Source organism: Cupressus sempervirens, chromosome 5 (genome assembly GCF_028749045.1).
Source record: "Cupressus sempervirens isolate cs-2001-9-10 chromosome 5, ASM2874904v1, whole genome shotgun sequence".
NCBI lineage: Eukaryota > Viridiplantae > Streptophyta > Pinopsida > Cupressales > Cupressaceae > Cupressus > Cupressus sempervirens.
The window spans coordinates 692,325,500-692,349,032 of NC_143122.1; the positions used below are offsets into that span (position 1 = coordinate 692,325,500).

The 23,533-nt window shown below is 33.5% G+C and overlaps 1 protein-coding gene and 1 long non-coding RNA gene across 2 annotated transcripts; one reads left to right on the forward strand and one right to left on the reverse strand.

Moving 5' to 3' along the window:
- The first annotated feature begins 6,859 nt into the window (after positions 1-6,859).
- On the forward strand, positions 6,860-8,376 carry LOC149557857 (uncharacterized). The gene is made up of 2 exons (XR_016364929.1): positions 6,860-7,379; positions 7,516-8,376. It is a non-coding gene; the product is annotated as an uncharacterized LOC149557857 (long non-coding RNA).
- LOC149557858 (TMV resistance protein N-like) lies at positions 7,648-14,873 on the reverse strand. Its single transcript, XM_089832325.1, has 6 exons — positions 11,703-14,873; positions 10,470-11,562; positions 10,126-10,212; positions 9,666-9,998; positions 8,378-9,577; positions 7,648-8,290 (listed from the first exon to the last, which is right to left on the reverse strand). The coding sequence occupies exons 1-6, from the start codon at positions 12,215-12,217 to the stop codon at positions 7,847-7,849; spliced, it is 3,672 nt and encodes a 1,223-aa protein (XP_089688451.1). The 5' UTR covers positions 12,218-14,873; the 3' UTR covers positions 7,648-7,846.
- Between the last annotated feature and the right edge of the window lie 8,660 nt (positions 14,874-23,533).

Sequence of the window (23,533 nt, forward strand, 5' to 3'; positions counted from 1 at the left end):
TGAATTATGTCATTCGACACATTCGGTGGGTAAAATATCCAGATACTTGTCCTACCTCACTAGGACAATTGGTTTAAGAGTTTGGGATTTGGACTTGAGAATTTATCTCCCTTCTCTTATCATTGAGATAGTGTAATAGGGTATGCTCATCTTGGCAATTCAGGGAAGTCGATACTCGGTACCTGCAACCTGCATAAGTACCATGCATATACATACAATATATATAAAGCTAAGCTAAATAGGCAATGGTAGGAAGTGGTGCATCATGTAGATCCCGACTAGCAGGTGACTACGACTCCCTTCCTTAACCACATCAGAAATGCCATACAATAAGAGCAAACACGCACACCATACACATGCAAGTATGGGGTAAGTATCCATAATAAAGCACATGAGATAATAAACCATCTAATTAATCATCAACAATAACTGAAAACAATGTAATGATCATCATGCATACATGAAATGTAAAGTTTGAATGATCTCATAATATACCAACTGAATCCATAACATAATGTCTGATAGTGTCAAAACAATACTACTAATCCATCAACATAAAACTAGTCTAACATAGTCTAATAATGATAACAACAATATGTCCAAAAAGATGTGAACGAGGGCAGGCACTACATAAGAGATCAAAATTCAAAGCTTGCTCCAACATTTGAATCTACAAAAACATGCAAATAAGAATGAACAATACCATGGAGAGTTCACTTCCTAGCCTAGGCCTCAAGGAGGCCATCCAACAAGCTAGGAGAACCAATACCGATTGGGTCACATTCAAACTTAAACCAAAATACATGAACATCACAAGAAACACCCAACCAATGATTTCACAATGGGTTTCACCTATGAACCCATGACAAAGGGTGAAGGTGGAACAACCATGAAGGAGATGCCAATGACAAACTTACAATATCGTGCCTTCACAAGGGTCATAATCACACACATCTTATATTAACATACTCTCCTTATCTCCCCCAAATAACATCAAATCCATTGGCAAATAAGAGCCCATATACCTTGCCTTTTTTCCCCTTCTCCATGAGTAGAGACTCTACACTTTCATGAAGGTCACAACTAACCCCTTCACCCCACAAGGCCACTTCTTCCTTATCTGAAGGTGAGTAATTCCTTCACACCCATGAACAATCCCTCAAGAAAATGCAAGAAAAAACAAGAAAAGAAAGATTGAGAATTACCATCTCCCAATCCCTCACAACACAATGCAAAAATACATACAAATACAAGAAATGCATGAACAAGCACTACAAGATGCTACTCTATTGCAAGAAATGAAGAACATTCATGGAAAAGAAACCATCAACCTTACTCAAATATGTTGCGGAATATAAAGTTGAGAAGAGCCCTATATATTTTTACTCCAATTCTAAACCCTGGTATCTCTAAAGATAGAGAGTGGTTGAACATCCACTAAGTTCTCCAAGGGCCTCTAAAAATACCTCCAAATCCCACGCACCTACAAGAAATAACTCCTTGAGTTGACCCTAAGTCCTTTGGCCACCATATATGTCCCCTACCATTAATCCAAGTTTTGGGCAAGAGTGTGGGTATGGGTAATGTCATAAGACCACTCCATATTCTCAACTATTGGAAAATAGAAAGTTTGGAGGGTCCCTAAAGCTACTTGGGCCCTTCTAGTGGTGCTAATTGGGTCTCCAACTCATACCCCTACCACTTGGGCACTTAAATCCCACTAAATTTGGCTCTTAGGACCACTTTTTGGCCTCTAAAAGTGACTTGAAATTTGAATTCATAATTATTATTTGGTGGCACTTCACAAGATATCTCTAAACAAGGGGAATTAACTTAGGATCCTAATTAGATTCAATTTTAGGTTAAGGGCCACATTGCCAACCCCAATTGACATGTTATTTTACACATATACATGACAAGTGTCAAGTGATACCATAAAATCACATTACATAAAACAATTGACATTTCACTAATAATAGAATGAATTAACCTAATACATACATTCAAATTACTATTACAAATTAATGCATGACAACGAGGTTCAAATATCTTTCTTAGATTAAACCTTGGCTTCACGATTTGCACATAGGTTTGGTTCTTGGTTCTCTGATTAATTCCATGGTCAATTCCCTACACACTCAATTCAAATATCATTAGTTTGAGAAAATCACATATACATATAAATACAATTCCCTATATATATGTGTGTGTGTGTGTGTGTGTGTGTGTGTGTGTGTGTGTGTGTGTGTGTATACATATATATACATACATACATACATATATGTATATACATATATGTGTGTGTGTGTATGTATATATGTATATATATGTATATACATATATATACATATATACATATATATATCTATATATACATACATACATACATATATGTATATAGATATATATGTATACATATATATATACATACATATACATACATACATACATACATACATACATACATATATATATATAAACTTAACTTGCATAATCAAATTTGACTCAAAACATTCTTAATTTCATTTCAATAATCTTATCTTTTCTAAGCAATATTCATATAAAACACTTGTGTAATTCAAACATTGTGATATAATTCGTCAATTTCAATCTTAAATTTTTTGAACATAATTCATCAAATAATTATAAATCTAATTATGATCAATTTAGTATTAGCGAAATGAACTATCCGAATGTGTATAACCATAATCATCAAGGTATCATAAATAGCATCGTCATAAGGTAAAACACTACACAACGTCAAAAGTATAAGTCAATGTTTAAACAGTCAAACAATGTATCAAGTCTCAAATCATAGGGTATCAAAACATAAACGTATCAACTAATATCAATTTCCATTTAAACACCTAAACCATAGAACCTTAATTCGTTTCCATCATCATAATCATCTAAGTCCATTAATTTTCTAACACCTATGTATGTGGATGTATTATAGAGAACACATGTAATGTTTATGATTTAAACCTTAATTTTGAACAACCAAATAACACATTTCAATGAGAAGTATATCCTCTTGTACATAATACCCTAATAACCTTAACCCACCATAATGTACTTTTAATATTTAATATTAATTTACCCTAAGGGCATCTCTAGTGAGTTGGTAATCTTTATCTTTGACTTTCTAATGATTCTTAAGAGGGTGAGTATTAAATTATATTATCGTAACAACCATCAAATTAATATACATAAGATAACCTAAATTTATCATAATGTCCTCAATATGATTTCTATCAAGAACCATAACAATTTCCTATACCATCACCTTACCATGCTCCTATATCCATTCAACTATCCTATATAGGGATTTAACAGATAAATTCATATTTAAATTTAAGTACCTGGGAGGAGGGGTCTTACAGAGGTTTTGACATCAATGAAATAAATGATAACAATAACACAATGAGTCTAATACTTAGCTCCTGGTGACAAACAAAGTGGCTCATCATTAGCACTTGGTCCTTATTTGTTACTTGCAACAATACTTAGCTCCTGGTGACAAACAAAGTGACTCATCATTAGCACTTGGTCCTTATTTGTTACTTGCAACAACTCCACCTACCGTGCTCAACACTATGTCGCTTGCATGATTCTCACCTTCTCAAAACAAAGATGGCAAAGACAGGGGTGAAGGCCATATTATTTAGTAGCTCCTCTTGTATAGAAGATTCTTTTATGTGTTTTGTTGTTTATAATGTACTTCCCATGTGATGTGTTTCTTATTATAATGTGGGCTTGTTTTGAAATTAGGATAAGATAATTCGTAAGAGTAGTTTCACCATGAACATATCAACTAGATAGCCCCCATCTATTTTTATTAACCATTATTCTAGTTAGTCAATGTATAGACAAAACAAGGTGGTAGATAAAGAATACCCCTATTATTCAACAAGCTCACTATAAAAACAGTAAAACATTTCCTTATTTGTTTTGATTTTATTTCTAAGCTAATTATAAAGTCCATGCATTGCAACTTTGTATTGATCTAGGACATCCAATTCATCGATTTTATTTCATATAAAAAGGATTTTTTAATGTACAAAGTAATAGAAAGCTTCCTCACCTTGAGAATCCTATTTTTTTACAATCAAGTGTGTAAAGGTGGTGCATTGATCAACAGTAGAGTGACTAGGTTTCAAGTTAGCTTACACTTTTTCTATTTTCCTTCTTTTGGGGGGACTTAGATGTTGACTTTATATTCTATCATGCCTCCAAAAAGCTTTCAAGAAGAATATTGACTATAATAGTGCAATAGTTTGATGGATTACTAATATCTCCATAGTGTCATCCACTCCATCAGAAACTCATTATGTGTGATACCATTGAACACTCTTGTGATGTTAGGGGTAAGGGGCTCTATTCCCCATTTTAAAAATTCAATGTGTAGTCGCCTATGTCTTACGCTTTACCACTCACTAAAATATTTATCTGTGCTTGTTATCTTCTAATGATAATATCTTTGTCAATGTGCTATGGGAGGATTTTTTTTTTGTATGTACTTGCTCATAAAGGAGACTCACATACACAACAAGGCATCTATGATATTATTTTCAATGCATTTTATCCTTTTTTTGTAATTTTCTCAAAAGACCTTTGGGATTGTGTTTTCCAAGAGAAAGTAACTCCTCGTATTTACAAAAAAAATTAAAATTAAGAGTGCAAAATCACACCAAAATATCTATTCATTTTGTTGATGTAGGCAAACAAAATGAGTACAAAAGCTATCTAAAAGACAAGAATCATCAAAGTTATGTCATTTACTCTTGATTTTGCAATAGACCATGTGATACTTAAGTAGGGAATGGGCCTTTGTGCAAGTTGCATATCCTTTTCTACAAGTTCTGATTAATTAGAATTGCTAAAAGATTTTAATTTATTCAATTTTTATTTTTTTAAATTTTCTTTTGTATATTTCATTTTTTATGTAGCATTATCCTAACTCTGTTATTTTATCACAATTGAATTGATTTAGGCATGTGAGATTCTCATTGCCATTTCTAAGGTGTTTTAAGTAGTTTTAAACATCTCTTTCGGTCTTTTTCTATAGCCCACAAACTCTAGACCTCTATTCAGTTATTTTTTCAAGCCCTTTCCAATTAGATATTGTACCTGAGTCCACATGGTTCTTTGGATTCAACTGACATTCCTCACAAATTTAATCACATTTGATATGCATTCAAAGTAGAGATTTTCTTTAGCAAATGAAACAATAAAAAATTTACAATCTTTGTTAATTACTTTGTTAGTCAAAATATTTTTTCTCCTCAATTTTTTTTTGGTAATAATGGTTTATTATAGATCGAAATAGAAACTAATAAAAATGCATTTGAAGTAGCTCAACTTTAGATGCTTCTTAATCATTAGGTTAATGTTCCTTGTGTGATGGCCCAAGTTACCCCATCTCCCTCCTCATTGAAGGATCGCTCAAATTCAAGGATTAATTGCAACTTGCTAGCATTGCACTCCACCCATGAGGGGAACCTTTGTATGACTTACTAAAAATGTCTCCAATTAGTTTGATTCCAACAAATCTCTTTGATTACCTCTTGTAATACCCTTAACTCATGTCAATGAAGAAGATAAAGCAAAAAATAAGTGACTAATTTAAATCTTCTTCCTAGTACCTCTAAACTTCATTAATATAGATTTATTTTTATTTTTCAAAGTATATAGTATTATCTTTTATGAGTGCCAAATCATATATTATCACCAGGGGAAATGACCCAGTAGCTGCTTAGGCTAACTTCATGTACCTACCGTTCCTAATATGTATGTCAAAATTTTCTAATTTTTCTGATGAACCTTTGTAGGTGAGTGAAGAGCTTAAAGCCAACCTTCCACTTTCCTACATTTATAGAGCTCTCTATAGAACTCATAGAGTACAAGGTGGTCTAAAAATGTCATTCTATAAAGTTTGCCCAAACTCTGTTATGTTCACCCCTAATAGCCGCTAACCAAAAAAAGTACTCTTTGCACAAATGGACCAATCATTAGTACATGTGTGATCGACTATTAGTACATGTGCTATCATTTTTTGGGGCTTCTTATGAATGGTAATTGAACTTTTTGATGTGGTGGTCATTCAAACATCCCTTTATTTATATAAATTCATTCCAAAAAATAATCTAATCTTGAATTATAACAACCATTACATATTATTAAAAAAAAAATTCATTTATGAAATAGGTAATTGAAATCCATCCACTTCAATCTCCTCTAAATGATAAAACACACATCTCCATTTAAATAAATAAGTTTTTTAATATGTAAAATCATCATTCAATTTTAAAATTAAAAATTTTAATATATAAAATCATTATGATTGCTCCATCTTGTGTAAAAAATTATTCCTTTTCTTTCTTACAAAAATAATTTAAATCCTTCCACTTCAATCTAGCCAAGTCATTATTAATTTCATTTAATGGTCGTTTGAATGCTGAAAAATTAAAAGACATAGATTAATAGGCTAAAAATCAAAAAATCCCTAAATATGACATTTAAATATATTAATTAACCATCAAAACAATTTAATTTTTTATATAATAATATAAATACATGTCATAAATTATGCTATTTTATCATATCTATATATTTCTATTTTGATTATTAAATATTCAATTTCTCAATTAGAATTTTTCTAAAAAGGATATATGATATAGAAACTTGTTTCACTAAATCTAATAGATGTTTTATGTGATTTGTTATGAAATAAAGTTTCTATTTGTTTATTATTATTCATTCAAATTTTTTTCCTACATTTTGTATTATATTAATAAAATATTTAAATTTCTAATTATTTGACAATCAGTGTAAAATGAAAAGACATTAAAAAGTTCAAACCCTCATAAAAAATCATATGACAGTTACGGATGACCGTCAAATTCCTAAGCGGTCCAAAGTCATAATTCCACGATCCAAATAAGCCGATCAGAGGCATCATAGCTCTAACCTTTTTTGGAGTGTCGAGTTGAACACTAGAGGGAAGGTCTTCTTTGTCTTGCATCAAATTCCTTCGGTGCAGCCTTGGCTGCCATGCTAAACAGGGGACCAACAACAGTTTCTGTAACCCTAACTTCTCCTCGCTTATGTTATTCATCCAATGAATAATCAGACTAGCAAGTAATTTCAGGGCTCAGCTCTATTAACTACTTGTGCAGAGAAAAACAGAACAGGGGAGCAAATAATGGAAGATACGTCCGCAATGAATTCGGGATCTTTGGCAGATAAGAAAAGGCGCAGGCTGCTGAAGGCTGTGTATAAGGATCTTTCTGCCGTCTGATACGCCACACCAACACCATTTTTGTGCAATTGAGATTGACAAATCAGTCCTGGATCAAATCAGACGTCAAATTCTGGAGGTAAGACTCTCTCAAGAAAATAGTCCATTTGGGTATGAACTGTTTTTGGTAAAAACTTATTGTGGGTTTTTCTTAAAAATGAAACTTGATTGTTGATAGTCTTTGTTTTGTGCGCATGAAATGGAGGGAGCTGTAGATATGCTGAACACAAAGTTGGAGCAGACAAGAAGAGAGGACAGAGAGCGCAGAGAGCAAATGAAAATAAAGAAAAATGAAAAATGAAACGCAACAATGAGGTTAATCCATCCATTGGCAGTATAACCAGGCATTTAGAAAGTTGTGTATAGTTTCCATTTTGATTAGGTTTTACAGAACTTCAATGCATCTGCTAAACTTTGCAAACGTAAGTAACAAAACAATGCAGGTTTAACCAAAACCTGTTTCCGGAGACTAAAAACTGTTTAGCAGCATGAGACTTCCTGTGCAAGGTTTCTCTACATAGAATGCCCACCGGCTAATAAATATCATCATTCCATCAATCCCAATAAACCACGTAAAGGCACCATAACTCTATCCTCTTCTCCACTAGCAATGAATCCCTTCTCCACTATGCCATTCCCCATTGAAAAATATGCCTTGAAGCTCTTAGATGTGTACCATTCAGAACGTTGCGTGAAGACGCCTATCCATATCCATTCCCCTTCCTGCACCTCGACTTCAGATGAGTGACGAATTGAACCTTTCCCAGCTACATCCAGCTGTGTCATACCTGGAGTCTTTACGACAAAACAAACAATAAAGGTATCGCCAATGGTGGGCTGCTTCACCAGCAACTTAGGCCCCTGTTTCCCTTCAGCTTGCACATTAGAGCAGGAGTCAAGGATAGAGAAAGTAGGAAAGGCCGAGGAGCTCACAAATGAGGCTGCATTTATGACTGCTCGGGTACAAACTATTATTTCACCAGGCAATTTCTGCAAGTAATTTGTACATCAATATTTAAGCGAAAGCACAATAAACACAAAGATATATAGAAATCTAAATTCTTATATTTATATTACCTGAAGGCTTTGAATGCAACCTTCAACAACTGATTTCCTCATTGCTGTGAGATGCACCGTCCTCAATCTTTCCATGAAATCCAGACTTTGTATGCACGGCACCTCCCACCTTGTATATGCTTTCAGCTTCTCCAATTCTCTGCAATGCTCTAAACCTTCAATTTTCTGAACTTTACAGCAACCTCTCAGTTCAAATTCTCGGAGAGAAGTCAATTTTGCAAAACTGGGAAGTGCAGACAAATTGGGGCACTCACTTATGATCAGTTTTCTGACTGAACTTGGTAGGCCTTCTATCTCTCTTAGATTTCTATTGTCTTCAACTGTGAGAGTCTCGAAGCGTGCGCAACAGCATTCTGAGATAGAGATCTTGGATAATCGATCATTATCTAACAGATCTACTGTCTTAAGCTTGCACAACGAAGAACTAATAGATACTTCGCTCACTGGGCAACGACATATCCACAGGCTTTCAAGATTAATCAATCGACAAATTGATTCTGGTACATATTTCATTCCTAAATCGTCTAGCTCTAATTTCTCTAAGAGACTAAGTTGCCCCAAAGAGTCTGGTAAACATTCCAACCTTCTGCTGTTAACAATTTGGAGTTCTGTCAAGGAAGACAAATCTCCAAGAGAAGCCGGCAAATTTGTCAATAAAGAACCTCCTATAGACAATATTCGCAACTTGCTCAATTGATCGATCTTCATCGGTACCTCTTTTAATTTCAACATGCCTTCTAAGTGGAGCTCTCTTAAGGACGCCTGGTTTGGCAGATGATGAGGCAACTCTTCCAACTGAAAGCAGTTTTCGAAGCTCAAATACTCAAGCTTTGACATGTTTTCCATTAAGTCCAATATAAAGGTGACATTAGGACAGTTGCCTAAGTTCAGATATTGCAGCAGCATTAACTCCTTACAAGAATCTGGTAACCTCCCCAATTTCCTGCACCCGTTCAAACCTAGATACTTAAGATTTCTCAAACTTCCCATACTGTTAGGCAGTAATGACAGCTCACTACATTGGTTGAATTCAAGATGCTCCAGCGATTGTAGGAGGCAGAATTCTTCTGGAAGGCTTTCCAAACACTCCGCCGAATCAAGGACTATTTTTTTCAATTCCTTGAGGCGTCTGATTGACTTCGGAAACCCTTGGAATTTCAGGCAATAAGAAATAAGCAATTCTCTCAACTGTAAAGGAGCCTGCAACACATTTTAGAGGAGATGAGATAATTCAACAAATGTTGAAAAAGGTTGAAATGCAAATTTAAAACAACTGGTAGATGCTTACATCGCACTCAGCCGCCCAAAGCTCTTGCAATTGATGATTCGCTAGCCTCCAATTTTCATGTAGATCTAAAACCCTCAAATTTTTGAGTGGAGTTAGTGATTGTAGATTTCTCTGCCCAATATCAGACCAGCGAAGCCAGACCAAATCTCTTGATGCTTCACTAATTACATGATTTAAATTAAAACCACGAGCCACAATAATTTTCAGTCCAAGTCTAGAAGGCATCAGGGCCCAAATTCCTCGGTTTGTGTTAACCATGAGTTCCGCGTGTGACAAGCAATCGCCAAACTCCACAGCAGATGTGGCCTTTATTCCTCGAATGCCTATTCCGTTCTGAAACTCAAATAAGACATAAAATAAATAATAACTAGAATATTAGAATTATCTTTGAAGAGACCACACTAACATAAACAAAACCCATTGCATTGCTATGATAAGTGATACAAATAAAAACTCTTACCTGTACTTCAGTATAAATTTTAAGGCAGAAACAGTTACTCAATACATGAGCTAAGGAGGCCATTATTCCTCCAAAGCCTATTCCATTCTGAATCAACCACAAAAACAGAAACATGGAAGATTACATTGCCATTGATGGGTGAGAGAATTTTTTTTAAAAAAATTGTTCATCATCATAAGCTAGATACTTGTTCAATACTTGAGAGCTAAGGTGATCATTGTCCCTACCATGCCTATTCCATTTTCAATTGAATTTTACATAAAAATTAAAAAGAATAGCATAGTTTTGATGCGGATCTCTTTTCCATGTGGTGAGACAGTAATATTTTTTATTGTTAATCTTACCTGATTATTATGAACTTCAATATTTTGCTGCGAAGACCAAAGACGGTAGGGTGATTGTTTATTAGCAATTTCCTTTCCCAAATCTCTTAAGTGGTCATGCATTCTAACGTAATTTCTCTCATCCATTTCAACAAGGCACTTATTCCTCAGCTTCTCCAAACTATATGAGCCACTCCATCCTGATCCGTTCCATACTTCAATTGCCAAATTGCTATCCTCTCCAATGAAGAAGCATGCTACATCCAAGAATGCCTCTTTCTCTTCATCATCTAAGGCATCATAACTTATTTTAAGCCTGCTCTTTATATCTTCAGGTACTATCCTAGAGAACTTCTCTAGTTGAATCTTCCATGAATCTTTGCTTAAGTTTCCATAAAGCTGCCCACCAATGACTTTGAGAGACAATGGCAACCCACTACAAACTTCTAAGACCTTTTCAACAAGCTCCTCAAACTCATTTAATGGAAATGGTTGTAAGAAAGCATGCCAGCAAAAGAGTTGCTTGGCATGAACTTCACTCAGTGGTTTCATTTTATACTGGAACGGGATGTTCCACCGCTTAAGGACTTCTAATTCCCTTGTAGTGACAATAATTAAAGTACCTGATCCAATCAAACTTTTGGATCCTTGACCGGGCAACAAAGCATTTAGTTGATCCACATGGTCAACATCATCTAAAACAATTAATGCTCGAATGGACTTCAAGTGGCTTGCAAGAATTGCTTTCCCTTCTTCTACATTGTCAACTGATAAACTTTTGAAACCTAAATCACTTAACAGTTTGTTCTGCTTCTCAAACAGCAAGTTTTTACTAGCAGCATCTCTAACATCTAATATAAGACTAGCCTTCTCCATAGATGGATATATATTATTATATAACTTTTTAGCAAGAGTAGTTTTTCCAGAACCACCCATGCCCCATATTCCAACAATTTGAACATTCTGATGACATGTATCAGATTGAAGTGTAGTCAATTCAAAATCTTTTACAGTTTCATCTAAACCAACAGGATGCTCTGCTACCACAAATGACAGTTTTTTAATTTCCTTCACAACACAATATGTAAGACTCTTCAGCAGCATGTCCTCATCTCTAAACACATTCAATGACAACAAAGGAAAATGAATCAACATTACGTTAGCAATTGACATTATTAGGATAAAACAGGTCTATGGGTCTTAAAAAGAGTAAGTAAAACACGAAGTGCATAAGATGGAGAACTTGGTACTTACTCCTTGTTGTTAATGACGTAACCAATGTTATGTGAAACATTGAAGAGTGTATCCTTCCACTCCTTGAGCTTTTCGGAGCTGTATCTACCCTTATTTTTATTCGACTCAAATGCTTCAGCATAGACACCTTTTGCATATCGCACAGCTGCGATGTCAATATGGTAAAAGATGGGAATAATCCTAGTGCCCGTTCTAAACATAAATGACAGCTCATCTAAACACCAACGAGATTGTGCATATTTCTCTGAAAAAATAGCAATATGAAGCGAAACACTCTTCATTGCTTCTTTCAGTTCTGTCGGCAAAGAATCCCCCAGTTGAAGCTCTTCAGAATCCAGGAAAACCCTGAGTCCCATGCCGTAAGTGAGCATTTTGTAAAGAGTGGTGGCTAGGGTTTTTTTGACATCAGAACCGCGATGATTAATAAATACATCATAAGATCTACCAGAAGCAGATGTAGATGGTGCAAATTCTTCAAACTGTGAGGAGCTGCTAGGGTTAGAAGTGGATGCCATTTGAATTGGGCTGAAAGAAAGAATAAAGACAAGCAAGCGAAGTAAGGCTTATTCTTGAGATGAAGTGCAGAGAGAAGAGACGGGTGCAGCGAGAGGCGGTAACAAAAAGCTTGTTTGCATGTTTGATTGACGAAAATAAATATGCCCGTGTGGGAAGGAGCAACAACGGAGAAACTAACCAAAAGTCTGAGAAGCAGGCAGTGGAGTGAACATAGAAGCAAACCTAAAGACAAGAATCAAAAGTTTCTAACGTTTTTAATAAACGGGAAGTTGTCCCTTTTGGTTTCACACTTTGCCCACGACTTTCTCCACGGAAAGTGGAGAGCTGACCCCGTTTCGTTCAGGGAAGATGATGGGCATTTATTTTTTCATAGTCTGATTTGAAAAAAAAATTAGTTTGTTTTAAAATTGGCAAAATGGAATTAGAATGCTGGATTTTTGATTTTGTATCAATGTCAAAATCAAAATCAGGTTATTGGACTTCCACTAACAACTAAGAATTGAAATCCAAAACTCGGTTGGTTTTTTTTAGGAGTGTAAAAAAATTAGATTGGACTATTTTTGAGCCTTACAACTCCAAGCTTACATACAAAAATGAATCTTTTCATTCATCTTCCAACTAAAACAAACGGTACAAGTAAAATCCCAAAAATAGAAATATTTGCAAAACTTTGATTTAGCTAAATTGAGATTCAGAAAACTCAATTTCTACTATTCCACGAATCAACTACAGGATTTGGATTTGAATTTTTAGTTCTTGGCAGGAATAATTATAAATCTGTTCAATTTCCAAAAACTTTTGAATCCAAAACACTATAACTGATTATTCATTTTTTTCCTATAATTTTAAGATATGATTTTTTCTTTTTAGAACATTATAATAATCTAAAAAATATAAAAGCTATTTAATTGTATGAAAGTTTTTGCAGACAATTATCTTTTTGTGAAGGACACTAACAAAGCTAAATTTGAAGCTTAGAACACCATTTTGTTTGGGGATAGGCTAATCTCCAAACAAAATGCACTAAAGACAAAACAAAGTCAAACTTCTTTTTTTCCCAGATTCACAAAAACGTAGTATTTTTTTCTAAATTTTTTGTTGTTTTCGACTACAAACTACGCAGATCATGAAGATCAAATGCTGAAATTTTTAGAAAAAATCCATGATGTTTTCAATTTTTGAAAATTGGTCAACTGTACAGTTTGTCAGGAGGATAGCTGATCCTTTTGTTTGTATGTTTTTCACAGTGAAATTAACTGAGATCGCATTTTTGCTTATGTGAAGAAACTAATCGAACTCTCAATTCTACTTCATCTTATGTCAATGATATTTTTGGTACCTAGTTTTCCATTAACTTGTTATTTGGATTTTGTATGCATAAATAGAATACTTTGCACTATTGTTGTTCTAAATCATATTTTATGTTGTTACAATGTTTAAATATGCCTATCCTAGCGACAACATTTCTTGTGATGTCTGGTGGATTTTCAATGTGGCTTCCAAGAAATACATCTTGCTCATGAAAGTAAGTGCTAAGGGTTTCAAATCTATATTGCATCCCAAATTTGCCTCCCATATTTTGTTTAGATAAAGCAATCTACCCCCAAATTTTATGGTATTCACACTGGAATGATAAAGGGGGAAAATCCCCAATTGAAGCAAAGCGAGCCTAAGGTTGGGGTCTCATGGGCACCCACTTCCTTAAAAGTAAAGCAATTGTTGCTGAGATTATGCCAATTCAAGGAAGATGATTGTCTCATAAATTTAGAAAATAAATTTTATTTTCTTCAAAAATTTGTTTAGTGGGATTATTTCATTTTGGTGGGAAAATGAAGATAGGTTGATGGCAAATGGTAGAAATCTTCCCTAAGCTAGTGGGGCTAAATCCAACCCCATCCCATTTTCACCCGCTCAAATTGAGAGGGCTAAAAATTTGGGGATCCTATTTTGTAGGAAAAGATTCTAATTAAAGCTTTAGCCCCCTCTAAAACATTACCATGGAACCACCCGCTCCACAAAAATAGAGCCAAAGCCCCTCTCATAGGACCCCTTCCTAAGGCCGCCATATAAATCATATAGCATACTAATTAATGAACTTGGATCTCTTGGCCTAGCAAAGTAGGCCTTTGGTCAAGTAATTGTGAATGTTGTTCTATTCTCTCCAGCTCAATCAGAACAATAAGGTGTCCCATCTCCCAATCACACTCAATTTCAAATTACTTCAAAAAGATGAATACATAGAGGAATCATCCAAGTAAAATTCCTATCAAAAAGTTCAATAGTCATAGTCCATGAGATGGTTCAAAACATAATTTCAAATGCATACTCAGTGAGATCAATGCAAAACTAAACATAGAAAATAAGTGAAACATTAAGAGATCATAGAGAAGACTGTCTTAGTGCAAAATGTATGTTTTATAAAATAACACAAACAATGACCAATTTGATGAGAGTTGTAGTGTTCAAATGCAAAGAATAGAAAGATACATGGTAAAAAGATAGTTGTCTATTCAAATTTATCCAACCTCCACAAATTTGAATAGTAACGTTGCAACAAAAAGGAATAGCATGGCAACCAAGAAATTGAGAAAGGTAAAATTGATAATGCATGAATACTTATTTGGTTTATAGAGATTTATGTCATTAAAAATATTATGATTAAAAAGTATAAAAAATAAATTCTAAAAATTTACCTTGTATCAGTACACATTTGTATTTACCACTAGTCCTTTTCTAGTTGGTTGCAAAATCTAACGAGTGCATCAAGATATTAAAAAAATGGATAAAATTGTGATTTTCTGTTAAAAATGAAAATACGATCCACAATGTCTATGACTGTTGTAGTGCCTGCCCCTAAGTCGCATTTCTGTCATCCTTGCCAAACTCTTTTAGGCCAATTTATGTTTGATGATTAGTATTATTATTTTAGAGATTATCGGATGTTGTTGTACACTCAGTTTATTATATGATGAGATTACTTGGTACTCTATATTTCATGCATGTATGATGATTATTCAATATTTTCAGTTATCGATGATGATTAGTTAGATGGTTTATTATCACACGTGCTTTCTTATGGATACTTACCCCATACTGCATGTGTACGGTGTGCGTGTTTGTTTTCTTTATGTATGGTGTTTCTGATGTGGTTAAGGAAGGGAGTCGTAGTCACCTGCTAGTCAGGATCTACACGATGCACCACTTCCTGCCATTGTCTGTTTAGCTTAGAATATTGTGTCTGTACATGCGTGAATTTTATGCAGGTTGCAGGTACCGGGTATCGACTTCCCTGAATTGCCAGGATGAGCGTACCCTATCGCATTATCTCAATGGTAAGAGAGGGGAGATAAACTCTTAAGTCCAAATCCTAAACCCTTTAGCCAATTGTCCTAATTGATAATTAGGACAAGTATCTGAGTTAAGTACCCTCCGAATGCATCAAATGATGTTATTTCGTGATTATAACCCTTTTTGTTTGATTTAGTATGTGTTCTTCTATGATGGGTTTTCATATGTTGCTTTATGAGTCCTTGATGTATTTTCTATTAATTAATGATTTAATTTAATAGAAATTTATTATGATATTTTAATATTTAATTATATTTAATTAATTGAGAAATTAATTGAATAAAAAGTATTAAATTTGGAAATAAAAGTTTTAAGTATAATTTTAGAATGTGATAATATTTATTTAATTTAATAATAATATATATTTAGAGTTCATTTTTAAATAAATGCTAAATATTATTATTAATTGAATTAATAAATATTTTATCAATTAAAGTTTCTTAAATAAATTAAAAGTGGAAAAGATATTAAATTATTAAAGGTTTTTAGATCGCATGATCTAAGCATGAGTTTAAATATAAAAGAAATTAATTAATGATTTAATTTAATAGAAGATTATTATGACATTTTAATATTTAATTATTTTTTTAATTTAAATTGGGAAATTAATTAAATGAAAGGAATTAAATTTGGAGATAAAAGCTTTAAGTCTAAATTTAGAACGTGATAATATTTAGTTAATTTAATAATAATATATTTAGAGTTCATTTTTAAATAAATGCTAAATATTATTATTATTTGAGTTAATAAATATTTTTATCAATTTAGTTTCTAAAATAATTTAAAAAGTGAAAATATAATTATTTAATAAAAGATTCTAGTTCGCATGACTTATGCATAAGATTAAATAAAAGAAATTTATTAAAAGATAAAAAAGAAAGTGAAAATAATAATGTTACTTTAATTTCATAAAGTGCGCATGAGATTAAAAGTAATAAAGATTAAAAATAGAAGTCAAGTGGAATATTAAATAAAGTTATTTAATAATTCAACTTAATATGCATGAAAGATGAATGCAAAAAAAAAAAAAAAGATAATAAAGGTTAATTTGGAGTTAACTGAGTTGTGCAAAGAGTCTTCTCGGGTAAACGCACAATTAGTGCCCCGATTTGAGGAGAAATTGCTTATCACAACTTTGGGAGTTCATTTTTGAGATAGATGTATTTGGACGGGAATTGTTGGGAGACAATTTTTGGAAGCGAATTTCAGAAGGCTGATACCAAGAAAGTTTTCGAGAAGAAGGTTATTGAGAGGAGCGAATTCTCTTACAGTTCCTGGAGATTGCATAATAGCATCAGGTTCAGGTAGGGTCTTGTGTTTTGATCACTGATTGAATTATGCAAATTGATATTCCTGTCTACTCCGTGATTGTAAGAACTTGCCTTCTCGAATGTGTCATTTCTTCATTCTGAATCTTTTGCTACTTGTTTTCATTTGTAAATCTAGATTGAAAAACTGTTTACAAACCTCAGTCAACAATTGAAATAAATAAGAATTAAATCAAGATTTGAGTTTGAATTAAATGGAATTTGAGAAATTTAATAAGGTTAGGGTTGTGAAATTGGATGAAGAAAACTCTAAGTTGGAAAATAAATATGATTGATTTATTTTATTTAAATTTTATGATTGATAAAATTTAATAAAGTAAATTTACTTGAAATCGATATATATAATACATGACTTTATTTATAGAAAACGTTTTAAAAACAAATTGTTTTTATACAAAAAATATATATATAAAAAATTATTGTTTTAAGTGGGGGGGGAGGGGATCACCCGTACCCACCCCCCCACTGCCGACGGCCGACAGTACCTGCGTCGCAGGTACTGCGACGGTAGGTACAACGTACCTGCCGCCGCAAGCCTGCGGCAAAGCCGACGGGCTTTAAACGTATGTATTAAAGTTTTATTTTTTTTTATATTTTTTTTTAATATAATTTTTATTATTTATAAAACAAATTGTATTATTATTTAAAATTTTTAATTAATAAATTTTTAATATATATATTTTTTAATTAATAAATATTTTAATTTTTATTCATATTTAATAATTAAATAATAATGCATTTAACATAGTTTGTAAATATTAATTTATTAATAATTTTGGTTTAATATTAATAAATTAACAAGTAATGAATAGATTAAGATAAGAACAAATGATTATTAAAATTAGTTTAATTAAAGTTAATTAATAATGAATATTAATTGATTAAATGGTAGATTTGGAATATTGACTTAATGGAAGTTATTATAGAATTGGGTTAATCGTAAGGGGTAGTTATGAAAACCTAGTTACTTGAATTCGACGTTAAACTGAAACATAAACCTTACCTTAACTCAATAATATACTTTCAAATCCAATCTCTGAGACTTTGATGTTGTCCTTGTGCTTTGAGTGTTTTGGGGTTGGTTTAGCGTTGACCAGTTTAGGTTGTTACCAGAGGCTCGGGGTTGTGAATGTGATGTCATGATGATTTGGTCTCGATCTTTCTTAACCTGACCATGGTAATGTGATGAAGTGCTCTATGACATGATTGTGTTTACTATTTGTTATTGCTTTCCAGTTTCCTTGTGTGAAGCTGAGGTGTATGTATTTGAGATACTTGACTTAACCATTTTTGAGTCTCGATCAGTTATACTTGGTTTTCTTTTCGGTTGCTTGAGAGGACTGAAGTGTTTGTTATGTTCTTGATGATGTCATGTTTTGACTTGACCATTTTGGAGTCTTCGATCAGTATTGTAATTTACTATTGGGTTACTTTCTGGTTGCTCATTGGAGAACCATTGGATTTTGTGATTTATCATTGATGCCTTCAGTTGCTGATAGAGAACTGTCGTGATCATATGATTATTATTGGATGCTTATCTATTGCTCATGAAGAACTGATGTAATTTTGTGGCTTATCTTTTATGATGTTTTTCAGTTGCTTGTATAGGACTGAGGTGATTTTATTATGATTCTTGATTTGTGATTTCATGAACCTAGGGTAGGTTATCTATGTGTAGAGTCGGGAAGTGGCTTGCAATGGGGATCGGGGCCCTAAGAGGCTGCCTGGAGTAACCCATTGTAAGTTGTTTTAATAAGTGAAAACATTTACACTAAATAAGGGAAAATGAACCTAATAAGATAATTGTATGTTCTCTCCCATGCCTTGAGTGCTAGTACAGACTAGGATGGGGTAGAGAGAATGCTTGGTTACGACCTTGCATTCCATAGTATGCCTCGTCAGTACGAGAGGATACTAATGGCCGCAGGGATCAGTAGGGACCCGAGATTCCTAAGGGATTGCTCGGGTAACTTCTACGTGACTTTTACGATGACACTTTCCCGCTTGCATATTAGGTTTCCTACGTGTCTTTGGGGTGCCTCTGGGTCTAGATGTCTATCTATGTTGGAACCCTTGAGTTAGTATACTTTTAGGATTTCCCAGACTTAGAGAGTACTTGTGTTTTGTGTTTTGATACCTTGTTTGGGACTTGAGACTATCTCCTCAGCACGGTGGGAGTGGACCATTTAGGTTCCACGCGGTCGGGTGGTAGTGTTTTTACTCTTACCATTGAGATCCATTCCGTGGTCACCGTGGCTGGAGATTTCATGATTGGCTTTTACCTTCACTATGTTCTTGGATTATTATGACGGATGGTTAGATTTTATGATAGATGTTTTATCATTATGGATGTATGGATGTATCATGTATGGTGAATAGTTTCATATATTTTTACTGTACCTTGTATCATGGATTTGAGGATGTTGTATCTTGATCTTTACATATGTATATTCTTTTAAACCTTTCATACCCTGTGACATGTACAGTGGATGATGGAGCATTCCGAATTAATTTGCCAAGGAGCATTCGGAACAAATGTATATTATGGACATTGGAGTTTCTGATTATTCTTTATTATGTATGTATTAGTTGTTAGACTTAGAATTTAATTAAATTTAAACGTGACTCAACGTCTTGGGATCTTTAAGAAATGTAACTTGCAATGTATGTTTGTCAATGATTACATGTTATTGCTTCCGCTACTATGTGTTTGATGTGTATGTTATACATTCTTACTTTTTAAAAAAAAAAAAAATGTTTAGCAAACTTAGTGAAACTTTAGGTTAATTCTTTTGGATCCCTTGGCGGGGCATTACAACTGTGTACACTTTACAAGTGTCTCAAATACATGTAATAAGTAACGAATAAAATTCAGCATAAACCCAACTCAACTTTGAATCAAGGAACAAAATTAGCAACAAGAGTATTCAAAAGGTCTTCCATGTTGTGTGGATGTAAAGCACCAGTTCTATCTAGTATGCCTTTGTACATCTTGTACAATCTGTAGCTGGGAGCTATTTTTGTCAAGTCCCTCAAATCTTGTAACTCCAAAGACAAAGAAATCCTTAAAACTCCTTGGTTGTACGAAGGCTTCCATGGCTCTGCCCAAACTCTTAGAAGTAGGGAAGACATCAACCATGATCTTGAAATAAGAGATGATAATCATCTTCTTAGCATATTTTATTCAAACAGGGAAAGAAAATTGAAATCCATGAAAAATACAATGGAAGCAAATAAGACCGTTCATATATGTATATGATGTTGAATAAGAAGTTTTCTTGGTGAATATTCTTGTGATGTAATATTAAACGACTTTAGGAAACAAGCACCAACTTCTTAAGTCTTAACAAGAGATTTGTTCTAACTTGAGTCCCCCTTTTGCCTTTTTGCATTTATATAAAAATAAAATAAAAATATGCTTATATGATTTCATCAAAGTATATCTTACTAAAAAATCATCCATTAAGATGTAAATTGCTTATACTTATTTAAGGGATTTGTTTTTTTAAAATGTAATAAAAAATAATTTTGATATAAGAACATTTTTCAAAAATGTGAAGACTGTTTGAAATAAAATGGGTAGCAATTAAGATATCTTGAAATGAATTTTAAAAACTATAAATCAGCAAAATAAAATTCTAAATTTCTAAATTTCTACCGTGGTAATTTCTTCAAAAAAGCATATCTCAAGTGTCAAAATCATGCAACAAATGCATTATAAGATGCTCACTAGTGTGATTTGTATACCTCATTTATTTTTGCATTGTCTAAAGGAATATTTTTTTGTTTTTGTGTGTTGGGTTTAGATGGTTCTTAAGGTAAAGTTGATTGTTTTGTGTTATTTACAATTTCTAAGAGATATCCCTGAGGCTTCCTTAATTAGTGGATGGAGATATTTTTCAATTGCCAATAGTCTTGAGGAAGGATATGCCTGCATTTTTTTGTGGATAAATGATAGAAATATGTGTTGGTGGATTTAATGGTGTGTTGTAAATTTTCTCAAATTGTAATTATCATTTGAGATTAGACAGTGTGTTGTAAATTTTGTTAAACTATAATTATCAATTGAGATTAGAGCATTTTTATACTGGATATCAATGACTCATTTGGTGGAGGAAACACTGGTTTTTCATGATTTATATTCTACTTGTTTGGTATCATCAATTGTAGCATCTGGGTGCGAACTCAATAGCTGTGCTTGGCACATCTTGATGATGAGTCTGTTGACATATCAGTCAAGTTTGTTATTAGTGACAACACTTATTCAGATTTTGTATGGCTACCGAGCTCATTGAATAGTCTATAGTGTTTGCCATGTAATTCAGTAGCCATCGTGCACTACAGTTCCTACCAAACATTTCAATGGTTACCAAGTGAATTCAATTAGTGTGAAGTCTAGCAATTCAACCTAAGCACTTTAGTGGTTATCGAGCATTGCAGTTTCTATCAAGCTAACAGTTCATGTAAAGTGAAGCTAGTGTTAACCGAGTTGTATGATGGTTAATGTTTACTGAGTGCAGTCATAGTAAATAGTAATCTAGTTTATGCTGAGTTATACAATATCTACTGAGTCACAAGTGCAGACTAAGTTCAAGACTATTTTGAGGTGATTAGTATAGACCGAGCTTCTACTTCTACTGAGTGCATGATAATGTCATGTAATGACAGTGGACGTCGAGTATTAGAACATCACCAAAGTCAATCTTTGGAACCCGAGTATCTACATATGGGCCGACTTTGTAATATTGGTGTTAACTTGTATAATGATTGACTTTGTAATTAAGTAAATTGGATTGGTATATATGTAATGTATTGTATCATATCCAAGTGTGACATAATGTGTAATTAATAAAGAATGTAAGCAAGAATGCAAATGTGAACCAGCAACAGATAAAGAGTGTATTGTAAGGCCATATCAATAAAGGAGCAGCAAAGACATATCCATCAGATAAAGGTGATCAATACTTCAAGGAATCTCTATCAGCAATTCAGTTGTAAGTGAGAGATCTATTGTTTCATCCTAACAGGTGAACCAGTCTAAATCCTTTAACAAGGTAGACTTAACAGTCTTTTCTCAAATCTCTTTACCGAGTGCATACCTTATTGTGTGTTTGTAAAACCTCTAACAAGGTGGACCTAACAGTCCTAATTGCTCCTAACAGGACAGATCATCAGAAGTGATCAATGTAAGCTTTAACTGGCCAACTTTATGCTGCAATATTGAAGTTTTGTGGGTATCATCCCCACCCCAGTTTTACTTTCTATTTGGAAGGCTTCTAGATCACTAATCATTGTGTTCAAATGTTATGAATGTTTTATATTTTCAGTTTGTGCATGCAGTTAGATCTGATTTGTTGAATTAAATGGTAATTGGATTATTGCAATTAAGATCTATATTTGATAAAGTTCTAGAGGTTACTGATTCACCCCTCCCCTCTCAATAACCTAGCATAGTCTTGAATATTTCCAACAATTGGCATCAGAGCATTGTGGTTCTCAGGATAAAGCTTGACAGCTTGAGCAAAGATCAAGGATAATGGAAATACTCAGACTTGACAATGAAAAGCTAGATCTAGAAATGGCCATTGCCCAACTCAAGAAAGCAAAGGAGCATCTTTCCCAATCTCTAAAAAGAAGGAAGGAACTTGCAAATCAAATGAATGATCATCAGTATATTGAAGAAAGAATTGAAGATTTTTTCCCTTCAAGCAGCCCAAATGAAGCAAATGATGCAATCAAAGAACTCTTACACAAGAATGGTTCCCTGCAAGAAGAGGTAAGAGAAATGAAAAGAGAACAAGAAATTCAGTCAATAAGATTATGTGAAATCTTGGAATAGAGAAACAAGATAAATGAAGACATGGATGGAAAGAATAATGAAATTCAAAATCAATCCCTTCAACAAGTAGACCTTATTGATGAACTCTCCAATGCAAATGAAGAAATCATGAGCCTGAGATCTGAAAATGAAAGGATAAGGAATGATCTAAACTTTGAAAGACAAATCAATGAAAGATCGAGGAAGGATCTAAATTCTGAAAAGCAACTCAATGAAAGAATAATGAGATCCCAAGCAGACATGGATCAATTGAATCAGTTGAATGAGCAGAATCTCTATAGACAAAAGGGTAAAGTAAGAATTGGATACAAAGAAGAAAGTGAATCCTCCAAACAAGGTTCTCAAAAGAATCAAAAACCTACTTGCAATTACTGTGGTAAGATAGGTCATACATCAAACAAATGTTGGAGTAATGGGAAAGCTTAATTCAATGGAAAATGCTACAATTGCAGTCAGCATGGTCATAAGGCTAATGAATGCAAAGAGAAACCAAAATTTGAGGGCAAGCGTCACAAATGCAAGAAACAAGGTCACAAGGCATCTGAATGCAGATCTAAGTCATTCAATCTAGCAAAGCAAATTGTGAAAGCAATATTTGATTGGGACTACAACACTTGGTGTAGATGTCATTACTGTGGAGAATTTGGACACATTGGAATGAATTGTGTTAAGCGTCACATGAGAACAAAAGATACCACCATAAGATGTTTCACTTGTACCGAACTTGGTCATCTAGCCAAAAATTGCCTGAATACAAGCAGAATTGAAGATGAAAGAAGGCAAAAGTAGATAACATCATA

Excerpts from the sequence above, each read along its gene's own strand:
- LOC149557858 (XM_089832325.1), bottom strand. The coding sequence starts at position 12,217 with ATGGCATCCACTTCTAACCCTAGCAGCTCCTCACAGTTTGAAGAATTT. Across the intron at positions 11,563-11,702 it reads TACGTCATTAACAACAAGGA|AGATGAGGACATGCTGCTGA; the intron begins GTAAGTACCAAG and ends GAATGTGTTTAG. Across the intron at positions 9,999-10,125 it reads AAATTTATACTGAAGTACAG|AACGGAATAGGCATTCGAGG; the intron begins GTAAGAGTTTTT and ends TTTGAGTTTCAG.